Source organism: Corvus hawaiiensis, chromosome 6, assembly GCF_020740725.1.
Source record: "Corvus hawaiiensis isolate bCorHaw1 chromosome 6, bCorHaw1.pri.cur, whole genome shotgun sequence".
In the NCBI taxonomy this organism is placed as follows: Eukaryota; Metazoa; Chordata; class Aves; order Passeriformes; family Corvidae; genus Corvus; species Corvus hawaiiensis.
The window spans coordinates 64,365,069-64,378,014 of record NC_063218.1 but is presented as its reverse complement, the minus strand read 5'-3'; the positions used below and the strand labels follow the sequence as shown (position 1 = coordinate 64,378,014).

At 44.4% G+C, this 12,946-nt stretch overlaps 1 protein-coding gene across 1 annotated transcript; it reads left to right on the top strand.

The window, feature by feature from the left end:
• Window positions 1-380: 380 nt before the first annotated feature.
• LOC125327316 (acyl-CoA (8-3)-desaturase-like) lies at window positions 381-9,921 on the top strand. Its single transcript, XM_048306745.1, has 12 exons — window positions 381-897; window positions 3,505-3,615; window positions 4,028-4,225; window positions 5,182-5,283; window positions 5,447-5,575; window positions 6,727-6,784; window positions 7,134-7,210; window positions 7,642-7,739; window positions 8,037-8,133; window positions 8,806-8,885; window positions 8,996-9,121; window positions 9,452-9,921. The coding sequence occupies exons 1-12, from the start codon at window positions 679-681 to the stop codon at window positions 9,501-9,503; spliced, it is 1,347 nt and encodes a 448-aa protein (XP_048162702.1). The 5' UTR covers window positions 381-678; the 3' UTR covers window positions 9,504-9,921.
• The last annotated feature ends 3,025 nt before the right edge of the window (window positions 9,922-12,946 follow it).

Below are 12,946 nucleotides of genomic sequence, written 5' to 3'. Positions count from 1 at the left end.
AGTTATTGCAATCATCATTGTTGTTATTATTATTGTTGTTATTGTTTTCACTATTATTACTACTACTCCTATTACTACAAAATGTTTTAATGTTATAGACTCATGGATTAATTACTTGAACAATTAGTTCATGGCTCAAGAACATACAGGAAACTCTGAAAACAACTGTATGCAAAGTAGTATCAACATAGAAGCCAAATTAGCTGGAAATAAAGAATGCTTTCTTAATGTGTCCTTTCTTTACTCTGATCTGGTGATATTTTAATCAATTATTTAATTAAGAAAGACACATTAATTTAGAATGCCAGCATCAGCGCAGAAAGTTTCAAAGACCAGGGACAACCTGAAGGTCGTGGGTGGTGATGAGGCCATTCAGAGATAACAGGGGATCTTCCCAAATTTCTCTCTTTATTCCTGTTTGTGTTCCGTGGAGCAGTCACACCTTGCAAAGGCAGCTCAGAAAGGACAAGAAGGAGCAGGACTTTTCCTCACGGGTGTGTCCAAGCGTCTGGAAGAGGAGGGAACTTGGGAAGGGTGTGTTCGGGCGAGGAGAGCCAACCAGCCCTTGGAAGCGCAGGGAGTGGCTTGGAGTGGGGCTGTATAACGGGCAGGCCAGGATGGGCCACCCTCAGCCTGGACACGGAGCTGCAGCACTGGCACTGGAGAATTCCAGCACGGATGGCTCCACAGACTGGCCCCAGCGAGAAGGGGACAAGACCCGTTCCAGCCTTTCCACAGCTTTTCACTTGGGAAGAGGTCGGGATCCGCAATGGCGGCAGGCAAGGCCAGGAGCAGTGGCTGGTGATTGACAGGAAGGTTTATGATGTCAGCAAGTTTTCCAAGAGACATCCCGGGGGCAGCCGGGTTATCAGCCACTATGCTGGGCAAGATGCCACGGTAAGAGCTGGGAAAGCTGTTGGAGGAAGGTGGTTCCAGTGGCAGGGAAGGAGGATGTGGTGGGAATCCTCTCTGGTGGTGGTCATCACTGTGCTTGGTCGGAGAGCAGAGTGAGAAAGCAGCACGATGATCTTGGGCTGCAGGACGTAAGGAAAAGTCCTACAAATACATTTGAACCCAGATCTTTCAGGGATTCCTGCAAAAAATCTTTGATCTAGAGGATTCCTCTGAAATCATTTGGTGCTTGTTGGCAGGAATAATAAATTCTAAGCAGATCTCCCAGACTATGCTGAAAGGAGACACTGAATTTCTGAATAGGCAGAAATCTGAGCACAGGAAACATGGGCATAAGCTTGTGATGTGGGAGATTTAATTCTTGTCATGACAAGACTCTCTGACTTGAACAAAGTTGCTTAGCCTGTCTAATCCCTCGGGTTTCAGCATGCAAAATGGGATAGCACTTCCTAACTCCCGGCCCAAAATGAACCAGATCAGTTATTTTTCATATTTAATCCCTTGCACCCTGCTTGAAACTGGGGCAAAAAAATACCTGGTGATCTCAGAGGAAGAAAAAGGAGAGGTTTGAATCTTGTTTGGTTTCTCCCAGGTTCACTGACCTTCAGAGCATAGGCCAGCCCAGAGATCCTGGTGCCATCTCCTGCACTTTCTGCCACTGGACTTTTACAGAAGGAGTCAAGGAGTGCAGAATGCATGGAATGATTTGTCCCCAAGCTATGTCCTCCCAGCTCCTGCAAGGACCTGCCTTTACATCATTGTATTTATAGACAGCCAGGGGCTTTAACCACAGTGAATGTGTTTTAAAAATGACCTTTGATCTTACTTGCTTTTATTGTTGCAGTAATTACAATCTGATTTTATTTGCTCCTAAAGATGTTTTCGAACTTCTAGCTGTACTATATCTCTTTGAAGACAGGACCACAACCAGTAGCCGAAAATCGTGGGTTCAATGTGGATTTGTGTTGCATCCTAACAACACTTTCTGTCTTGCCCTTGCTAATCTTAATCATTCTTTTTGCTTTTAAAATGCTGCTTGTTCATATATTCTAAGAAATCCACATAGAAAAGCAAGACAGGAAGGTGTCTCAAAAAATTACTGATGCAGGGGCTTTACTTAAATCAGGATCCAGGATTTTTTTTTCCAAGACTACTCCAGAGCTCATAATTGTGTATACAAAGTGAGAATTGTCTTCCTCTGTGGGGATTATTTTGAAGATACAAGGCAACACCATTGCAGAACATTTAATTGATTGCAAATGTTGTGAGTTATGTGCGTAGTAGGTGATAGTTCCTAAAGTTAATTTCTAAAATTAATCTTAGTAAGATGCTAATCAGGGCCTAAGAGCAGGGAGGAGAAAAGACAGGCAGGACTGAGAGGCTTTCAGGGATAAGAATCTGTGATACTGATCTCATGGATAGGAGTCTCTGCTTGAAAGGATTCTGGTTTCTGTTTTCACGCTGCAGTATAGATACTTATGGATTAAATCAGAGTACCTGGCAAGAGGGAGGGATATAAAAATACATAAGGACCTGGAGGATGAGGGGCACAAAATCACGATGGAAAAATTTCCCCAGTCCTCTGGGTCTGGACAGAGTTGTTCATTTGTCACTGTGACAAAGGGTCACAAGATGTCTGTAGAAAAGCCCAAATATCCAAAAAAGTCACCTTGTTCTGACTTTTTCTATACTGACTTTGTCTATACTCAGAGAGCAACTGTCTCCACCCAAGAGGCTCCAAGGAAGTCCTCTGTCCTCTTCCAGGAATTTGATCCTGACTAGACCTGTGCAGGATATTTGGGTCATGCTCATCCATGCTGATTTTCAGAGCCACAGTCAGCAAAATCAGACTGTTCAAAAACAGGATTTTGTTCTGTCCACTCTTTCTGGAAGGAAAAAAAGGGTATGGCCAGCCTCTTTTAATTTTCTTCTGGAAAATCCACTGAGGACATGAGATAAAGAAGAGTTTTGATTCATCTGGAATCTCATCCTTTAGTCCATTGTTTCTATTTGATTTTGAACTGGGATTTCAAATGGCACTTGAACAGGCCCATTTGTGTCACTACCGTCACCCACTTCCCCAGAACATCAACCAGTCTGGACATTTGGAGGGAACTGTGAGAGACACCCAGTCTGGGCTGCTGAATATGAGGCTTCAGCATCTACTTTTTATGGCCTTAGTGTTACACAGACAGGATTTCAAAGCCTCAGCCCAAGCATGGCAAAGACACACCTCATTCCCTGCTCCTGGGTTCCATCCATAGGGCAGGGCTGCTGGCTGGAGCCTTCTAGGGACAGACTGTGCTGAAACAAGCAGATGAAACAACACGTTTCCCTCTGCAAAGGGTTTTTCATCAAACCCTTTCATGTTTATTACCAGCCTCGCCCAGGGGCTTTTATGAAATCTGGGCTCTTGAAATCTCTCCAGCTTCCTTGGGCCAAGCTCCAGTTGATGGCAAAGAGTGACAGAAGAGACAAAAATGGACAAGGGGAGCAGGATTTTGTGTTGTAATCCAGACCTGGGGAATGAGAGGCTCAGCTCTGGTGTTCAGTCACGTGCCCTCTCTCACTCCTTCCCTTTGTGTTCCTCAGGATGCCTTTGTGGCATTTCACAATGACAAGTCCCTGGTGCAAAAGTACCTGAAATCTCTGCTGATTGGGGAGCTGGCACCAGATCAACCCAGCTTTGAGTCTAATAAAAAGGTGAGTGCCCTAGATTCCAGTGGTGGGAATGGCTTGGGGTTCAGCATGGGAGGAGAAGGAATCACCCCTGAGGGAGCACGCCTGATGCTGTGGGTGGGCAGGAGGTGGTGGTGGTGGGCAGGCATGGAAACATGACTGTCCCAGCATCACTAAATCCACTCCTGGGAGCAAGGAATGAGCTCCAGAGCCCCAGATCCTGCTCAGTTCTCCTCACTGGGATGTCTCGGCACCAAAGCAAAAGCAAGATCTGTTGACCTCATGCATGTTTTGGCACAGAGCCCCTACTGACAGAACATCTCCTCTGACTTCTGTGGCTGCTTTGGGGCTCCTGGCTCTGCTCTATGGCATTTTCAAAGTAAACAGTGCATTGATACACACTTCACCCACAGAAATCCCTTTTCTTTACCCACAGAAATCCCTCTTGGAGGATTTTCGTGAGCTGCGCTGCACTGTTGAGAAGATGGGACTTCTGAGGCCCGATTACTTCTTCTTCTTCCTGATTTTCCTTCACCTCCTGGTGCTGGATGCTGCAGCCTGGCTCGTGGTCTGGTACTTTGGCACATCCCTGATGCCTTTCCTGGCTGGCATGGTGTTCTTCACCACTGCCCAGGTAAACTGCTGACAGGTGCTCAATGCTGCAGACGCCCTCGGCTCTTCCAGGTGGAGAGGGTTAATGGGATGTTCACGTCCCAGACATTGCCTCTCCTTAGATCCCATCATCTGGCTGAAGATGACAAGCACGTTCTACGTCACACTTTTTGTTGCCTGCAGCAAATCTCCTTTTGCTGACAGGCTGCTCCCTTGGGATGGTGGGGTTGTTGTGGAACTGGCTCTTTCACAAGATGGGATGAGCTGATCTAATCGCTTACCCCAGCAAAAAGAGGGCATATTTCATTCTCACCTGCACTTTTGGCTCTCTGTTCCTTCTGTCAGATGGCTCTGGTCTTTCTGGGGTCCTTTATGAGTCCCCACTAGCCCTGAATAGTTTTCTGCTGGATTAGTAAATTCTGCCACAGAAGGGAAGGATCCATTTCAGGGTGGCTGTAGGGAAAGAGGGAATAGGGATTTGTGGCCCTCGGATGGGAGAAATTGAAGGGCGTGGCAGAGGGAGGAAAACAAGATTTTCTTATTAGCACTGAACACTTAAGTCTGCTCAGATCTCCCTGGAGCAGGTGCAAATGAGGTAATTTATTTAATTAATCTGTTTTATTTGCCTAATATCTGCTAAGGCAGATGTCCCTCCAAGAGCAGTCTTGTATTTATTTCCATGGGAATATGGAATGCAGTGAAGCCACAGACTTGGAAACCGTTCCACAACAGAATTCCGTGCTGTGACAGTGAAGTTAATTGCAGTGATGCTTTGCTGCTTTCCCTATATTCCAGATGAAACCAATATCTGCAATTGAGCAGCTCTAGTGGACAGTGGCCTGGATGGAGGTTCCCAGCCCTGTGAGTGTCTCTTCCCCTCATTGGAAGGAGAATGAAACTCACACTCTGAAGTTACAGACTCATGGGGCAAATTATTGCAACCTGTTACCTTTCCTCAGTAATCCTTCTGTCTCACAGATCCAGATGGGCTGGTTCCAGCACGATCTGGGGCACTGCTCTGTCTTCAGGAGGCCCAGGTGGAATCATCTCCTGCAGACTGTGGTGATAAACTTGCTGAAGGTACTGGTGGGAATGTTCTCTGGGGCTAATCGGGACTGAGCAATGGATGGGAGTGTCCCTAAATCCAGTCAGGGTCACCTGTGACGGAATTGCAACAAATAGAGATGTGATCCTTGATATTGCTCCACTTTGACTCCCTGGTGTTGCCCTTTTCCCCACGCAGGGGTTGCCTGCCAGCTGGTGGAACCACCTGCACAACCAGCACCATGCCAAGCCCAACTGCTTCCGCAAGGACCCCGACCTCAACATGCACCCTCTCCTCTTCAGCCTGGGAAAGACCCTCTCCGTGCAGGTCTGGAAAAGCAGATTTAATGACAGAAAGCTAGAATGTGAGATATATATATATATAATATATAATGATAACAGCCCAGATTGTGCCTTGAAATGAGGTGGTCGTTAAGGTCCCTTCCAACCCAAACCATTCTGGGATTCTTTGATAATCCCCAAAGTGCTCCAAGGTCTGAGAGTCTCGTGTTATTGCAGTGCTGAGGCACCAGCTCCTGAGAAGCAAAGGCTTGAAATCAGTTCTTAAGTAAGGGCAAGCACCTTGAAGGCAGCTCCAGGGGTGAGTCAGTCCACTTGCATAGATGGTATTAGTGAGTCAGATGTTCCCTCTGGATCCTCCTGGCTGCTGGAGCTGTTGGGCACCCAAATCCTTCAGGGCCAGCGGAGCTGCCATGCACCGAACACAAACGCAGGGAATGATTTCCTAATCCTGAATTTTATGGCTTTCATAAAAAGGGAGACTATGAATAGATCCTCCCTGCTTCCATTACTGACTTCTGATAGCATCAGGATAGGCAAGGGCTCATTTGCCTTTTCTTTTCCTTGTAATTCCTTTTACTCACGGGTGATGAAATGGCCTCGTTGCAAGATAAACCAGCCTCTTAAAATAATGCCTTTCTCTCTTTTACCTGCTGAAGAAACTCTCCAAGGCACACGGAAAATTGCAGCTCTGCTGTCTCAGAAAGGCTCCTGCAATGAGGGTGACAAAAGGCTTAGTGGTGGAAAACTGTTGGCTTTCAGCTGGGAAGAATTTTGTCAGGGATTTTGGGAAAGATCTCTCATGTAGGAGCATGAGCATCCAGAGCAGGCTGGCTGTGCTCCACTGGGTCTGACAGAGTGAAAGTGTAGGAAATCAGTTCTCATGTCTTCCTGCTTTTTAACAGGATCAGAGTCAGGCACACCATGGATGGGCAAAGTGGATTTCAGGATTTTGGGTTTTTTTAAATCTGGTTCATTTGTTGTTTCAGTTTTGATCCAGTGCAGCTCTGGAAGTAGTTTGCTTTAGCTCCTTGTTGTCTTGTCTTTTGAAGTATTACATTCACAAAAATTTGGAGTGATGTTAAGAAACCTCTTGTGTAAATGGTGAAAAAATGCAGGGTGAAGAAATAAACTTAATTGTGCTTTTTATAAATATTTCAATATCTTTTAATTTTACAGCTTGGAAAGCAGAAGAAGAAGTTCATGCCTTACAATTACCAGCATAAGTATTTCTTCTGTGAGTATCCCCTAAAATCATGAGTGCATCCTCTCCCCCACAAAATAAAGGTTTTAAAAATATTCCCATTGAAGTGACAGCTCCAGGAAGCTTCCTTCATGTTAAAGAAGATCCACAGGAGAAGGAATTGCCCCTTAAGACTCTGTTTGAGTTATAAGATGTAGATGGGGGTGTATCAAACAGAGGGAAGAAAGGGATGGGGAAAGAATTGGAGAAGTGATGAGAAGAAAAGAGGAAGAGAGTATGTGGATGCATGGCAGACAGCAATTTTTCTTCCACTGGAAAAAAAGAATCATTTTTATGATGGCAGTGAAATTCCAAATGTCTCTCTCTCTGTTCTGTCCTTCAGTGCTGGCCCCACTCGCCCTCGTACCCTTCTTCCAGCTGTCAATATTCTACTTTGCAATCAAGAGGAAAAAGTGGTTGGTAAGCACTGCTTCCCTGTCTGGAAAACTCCAAAAATGTCACTGTATTCACCTTCACCTCCCGTTGGTTGGGACTGAGGGGTAAGAGAGAAGAAGGATAGAAAAGGCTGATTCTAGGCTTGCTGCAGCAAGAGAAAATTGTTTAGAAGAGGCTTTTTTAGCAGATAAATAAAAGTTATCAGGGAATTCTCAGGCCCAGAGTGTGATGGCAGGGCTGTTGTCTGCAGTTATGGATGGTTAGGTGGGAATATTTCAGGGACGCACCCACCTTGATGCAGAATGGAACTTACTCCTGATAAATCAGAAATTTGCATATAAGATCATTTTTTAAGCTGCAGTTCAAGTAGAAGGGAGAGGATGGAGTGGAGGCATTTCCTCAACAAAGGCTGATTTTCATCCTGATTTGTTTTGTTGGTTTTTTTTTTTTAACAGGACCTGATATTGGTTGTGGCTTTCAACATCCGAGTCTGCCTCATGTACATTCCTTTAATGGGATTTAAAGCCTTCATGGTGTACTACTGGGTGTCCAGGTAACTCAGAGCCCTCCCAGAGCCCCCATAATTAAAATTTGTAACCAATATTGAGCTTCAGAGGGAAGAAATAAAAACTAGCACTACAATTTTCTCCAAAATAAACAGTGAAGAAGAAACAGTTTAACTTCAGGGGGGTGGTGGCAGCTCAGGGGACATCTGCAGCATCTGCAACTTGAGTAGTTCTTACACTCTAAAAGTGCTTTTTTACTTGAGAAGAGACTTAGCAAAGTGTTTCAATGTTAAATTTGGATGGGATTAGAGATCTGACGAGAGTTCCTGTGTTTATCTGCCCAGATACCTTGAGAGTACCTGGTTTATTTGGGTGTCCCAGATGAATCACATCCCAATGGACATTGATTACGACAAGAATGAAGACTGGGTGTCTACTCAGGTGAGAAACTCCTTTCTTCTGGAATACTGGGTCTGCTGGTCTGAATTATAGGACAAAGACAACGTTGTTATTCTCTTAGGTTTGGTGTTGATGAGGTTTGTCCTTCCATTCATTAAATAATCATTTCTGTGATATTCAAACCATTTAAAATTTCAGTTGGAAAACAGGACATCTAGATTTTAAAAATCCTGTTCTTTCACTGAAAGGCCTTGATGTGCTTTTCACAACCCTTTCCCCTCCCTATTATAGAAAAGTTCTGGTGGTGTAACAGCCAATCTCCTTTGTAGGCCAGCTAAAGGGAAGCAAAGTGGGATTCCTTTGTTTTTACCCCGCAGGCTGCAGGTTTACTACAGATCAGATAAATCTGACAAAATTGCCTGATAAAAATGAGTATGTAAGTGGAACTTTGCTCACATCTATCCTGCCTCCAGCAGTATAACCCCACATAGTGGGTTTGAAGCAGTTTCCTGTTTTATCAAGGATAAAAATTTAGCCTGGCTAGTCTAGACTGTGCTGAATTCCTCAGGGCAATGATAGCTGTAATACCTGACATTGCCTTGATTTTTATGCTAGGTAAGGGTGGGCAGTGATTGCTGGGGGTTCAACTGTTGGATTTGCAGGAAAATAAAATCTAAATCCTGTGGGGTTTTGGGTTTTTTTTTTCCCTCCCAGCTCCACGCAACCTGCAACGTGAACCAGTCTGTGTTCAATGACTGGTTCACCGGGCACCTGAACTTCCAAATCGAGCACCAGTGAGTATCATCCTGGGGGAAAAAAAATGAGAATAATCTGGGGCAGGGGGATATTTTGAACAGGGAGGAAGCCAAGTCTTGCAGTAACTGTCCCTCATCCCATTCTGCAGTCTGTTCCCCACAATGCCTCGGCACAACTACTGGAAAGTGGCTCCCCTGGTGAAAAGCCTCTGTGGCAAGCACGGCATTGAGTACAAAAGCAAGACTTTGCTGGAAGCCTTTGCAGATATTTTGCAGTAAGTATCAATTAACAAGGTGATTTTGCTCTGCAATGGCATGTAAGAGACACCCAGGCAGCCACTTCAAATCAATGTCCATGGAGAGATCAAACCTTGAGTTTATTTAGATTTTTCTAAAGGCACATTAACTTGTAAAGTTTCAAAGTTGTTTTTTTTTTTTCTCTTCCTTAAATCCTCTCAACTCATTCTCAGCTGTTGGACTTTGCTATGAGGTGTCCACTCATTTTAAAATCCATTTTTTCCATTTATTCCTTGAACTACAGTTTGCTTCCCACAAAGTTGAGCTCTGTCTCCTCCTAAGTGATTTTTTCCCTTCTGTTCCTGCAGTTCCCTGAAGGATTCTGGGGAGCACTGGCTGGAAGCATATCTGCATGGATAGAAACTGGCCACTCCCCAAGGGAATCCCTTCACCAGACAACTGCTGCCAAGAGCCAGGACACACCATCCCTCTGTGTGTCCTCAGGCATAGGAACTCAGGAGCTGGGCAAAGTTAATTTCAGTAAGAATCAAGTGGGAAAGTGGCTTCAAGATACGTTTTTTCTTTGTTCCCAACCATGAACCTCTGTTTTTTCCTGCTCTCAATCTCAGAATTTAGAGATGGGCTTTTAAACTTGGGGAGAAGTAGCTCTTGAATCAGCTTGATCAGTTTAACTTTATTGGAAGTGCCAGCTCCTTGCTTATGGAAGAGGTTTGAAAGGAAATTCTCCGAGTCATAGAGTCCTGGAACGGTTTGGGTTGGAAGGGACCTTAAAGATTGTCTTGTTCCACCCCCTACTGTGGGCAGGGACACCTTCCACCAGATCAGGCTGCTCCAAACCCTGTCCAGCCTGGCCTTGAACACTTCCAGGGATGGAGCAGTCACAGCTTCCCTGGGAATCCTGTTCCAGTGCCTCACAACAAAGAATTGCTTCCTAATATCCAATCTACACCCACCCTCTGTCAGTTCAAAACTCTCGTCCCTCATCCTGTCCCTACAAGTCCTCATAAACACTCTCCATCTTCTTCACAAGCCTCTTGCAGTATTAAGGTCTCCTTAGTGTTTTTGGCTCAGTGGACCAGTGAAAAAAAGCAGGGAAAGTGCAGGAAGTCAGGAGACATTAGGCCAGGGGGAATTTTTAAGGGATATTCTAGAACAGATCAAATAAAAGTGCGAAGAACAAGGTGGCCTGGGGCATGTCCCCATCGCTTCTGGTCACGTGTGGAGCCCTTGCTCTGAGCACTAAGGGTTGTAACAGGTTCTGCTCGTGGCTTGCTTGGGCAGGCAGATCAGCTGGGGGCTGGTTACACCTGCAGCAGCCAGTGTGAGCACAGTTTGTATGGCAGGCAGTGTTTATAGGCATAAATACATGTCTGGGTTTTAACTGAGTGCTGACTGTGCTGTCAGATTGGATTTCTGGTGTAGACCAGCATTGAATCAGGCTGAGAAGACAAGGCACTGAGGAGTAGGTCCAGATTTCAAGGATATTTACAGTACTCTTGCTTTTAAATATATATATATATATATACTACATTTTATCTAAGTTTACCTCTTGGTAGTTAGGACAATTAGATTCACAAGAGAATGATGAATAAAGTTTTCTTCTTCATGATTTTTAGATTGAAGTCAAAGCCTGTTTTAGAAGGAGCTCTGATTAATCTTGCTGATTTTGAAAAGAAATTATGATTCAATGACATTTCCTAATGCCCCATAGAGCAAACATATTCCATTATGGGACTGGCAGAACCCGTGTGGTGCCGTACCCACCTCACTGACCCAAACCCATGAAGGTTTTCGTGGCAAGAACCTGTGATGGCAAATAAAGAGACAATTTGCCCATAAAAGCAAAGGCCATGTGGTTCTTCTCCTCTGCCATTCACACCCAGAACTTCCAGTGGATAAATCACCCACAGGAAGAAGATGTGGGAGATTAAAAAGCAGCTCACTTGTGCTGCAGTTTACAGATACCAACACCTCTCTTCTGGGTAACAAGACCAAGCCCAACAAACAAAGCAGAAGGAGTTTGGAATTTTTATTTTTGCCTTTGTTTTTATTTAGAACATCTCCATTTCCGCTTTTTGTTCATATTTTTGTGTGCAGGTGCAGGTACCAATAACACTGTTCTGGTTATTTCGTAATAATGGCTGACAGATGTCTTTGAAAAGGGTCCTGTTTAGAAAAGTAGTTATTAAAAAGTGTTTAAAATGTAGTTTGGAAATCCCTGCTAACTGGTCCCTACAGCAATTACGCATTCCCAAATCCAGGGCTGGTTATAATGGTGGTATCCATAATTATTTGCAAAAGTAGCAACATTTTATATGTATTGAAGGGATAATAGTGTGGTGAGGTGAATGCAGGAATTTCATGGTACTACATGAAGACATTTTAAAATTGATGTCCTGCTGAAGGTAATACAAATATTAAGGATTCCTCCTTTTTTTTTTTTACCAGTGAGACTTGAAAGCTGTGCTGATCCTGAGTCCCACCAAAATCAATACAAAGCTGAATCAAAAGGGTTCTTTGTGGTGTCAGTCTCATAAATCAAACTGATCATTCGTAGTGTTTAATTAGAATTCTGCTTATTTGAATGTCATTATTTATTGAGTCTTTTTTCAACCTGGTTTTAATTAAAACATTTCTGTCTCTTATTTGTCGCAACAGGCTGCTCTATGTCGATAATAATTTCTTTATCTTTTTAATAAAGGTTATTAAGAGTGGAGCTGGTTTACCTTGGTTAAACTCTAACATGTTTTACAAACTCTAGGGGGTCAGGTGAGGACTGTAATGTTCCCTGAAAGACAATATTTGCCATCTGGAATACCTGGAAGAGACAAGGAAATTAGGCAGATATTTTGCAGAATCCTTCTGGCTGCAGGAGTTTGTGCTGAGATATTGCTGGAAGTGGTTCCCTTATCCAGGCAGAGCAAAAGCTCTTTTGTATCTTTTTGTTCTTCCCTCAGGTCCCAGATTTAGGGATGCAATTGGATAAGATGCTTTGGGTGGAATCTGATGAATAGGATTTAGAAATGGATGGAACAACTCCCTTTTCTGCCGTTGTCCTGCTCTGTGTGGCAGCACCTCAGCCTAGCACCTCTTTCCTGAGTGTAAAATGACTCACTCATGCACTGCACTCTTACCAGCCACCCCTGCAAAAAAAAATCCTTCCGTTTTATTGCCTAAAAACGCTTCAGTGATTGGTTGGAAAGCAACTTGTTGCCTGACTTGAAGGAAATTGCTGTTTCTATATCCATAAAGAGAGAGCCAGCCAGAAACAGAGGTTGTATTTACACTGAACTCCCAGAAAACAGGTGATTTAATTCCAGCTTGCCACCTAAAATGCCTTTTCCTCAGATGTTGCCCACAGAACGTGTGTTCTGCTATTACTCCAAAGCCCTTGAAGTGCTGAGCTGTGCTCCCCTGCAAGTACGGAGCTGCCTCTGTCTGAGCAATTTTCTTCTTATCACCCACCCAAGGGTGGGGCGTGCTTGGTTTTCCTGGCTGCCGTCCCCCTGAGGGGCCTCATCCCATGGGCATGCTTGGATCACACTCTTACAGGCAGGACTGTGCTTCCCAGAGGATATTTATGGCTGATTTCTCTCAAAAATGGAGCTGGGAGAGGCAATCCTGCATCCTTTGTAATTAAACTTGTAAGAGTGATGTGGTACCTAAGGTTTTAGGTGAGGCCACAGCCCTTCAGTTCAACCTGTCCCTCGGGAAATTGCTCATCTCCTCCATGGATTGTGGCAGGTTGGCATCAAAATATTAATTCTTTCACTGTGCTTCAAGTCTTCTTAACTGGTGAGGGGTGAGGATGTCCCTCAGTTAAACGCTTGGCCTCTCAAGGG

Excerpts from the sequence above, each read along its gene's own strand:
- LOC125327316 (XM_048306745.1), top strand. The coding sequence starts at position 679 with ATGGCTCCACAGACTGGCCCCAGCGAGAAGGGGACAAGACCCGTTCCA. Across the intron at positions 5,284-5,446 it reads TGGTGATAAACTTGCTGAAG|GGGTTGCCTGCCAGCTGGTG; the intron begins GTACTGGTGGGA and ends TTCCCCACGCAG. Across the intron at positions 7,211-7,641 it reads TCAAGAGGAAAAAGTGGTTG|GACCTGATATTGGTTGTGGC; the intron begins GTAAGCACTGCT and ends TTTTTTTAACAG.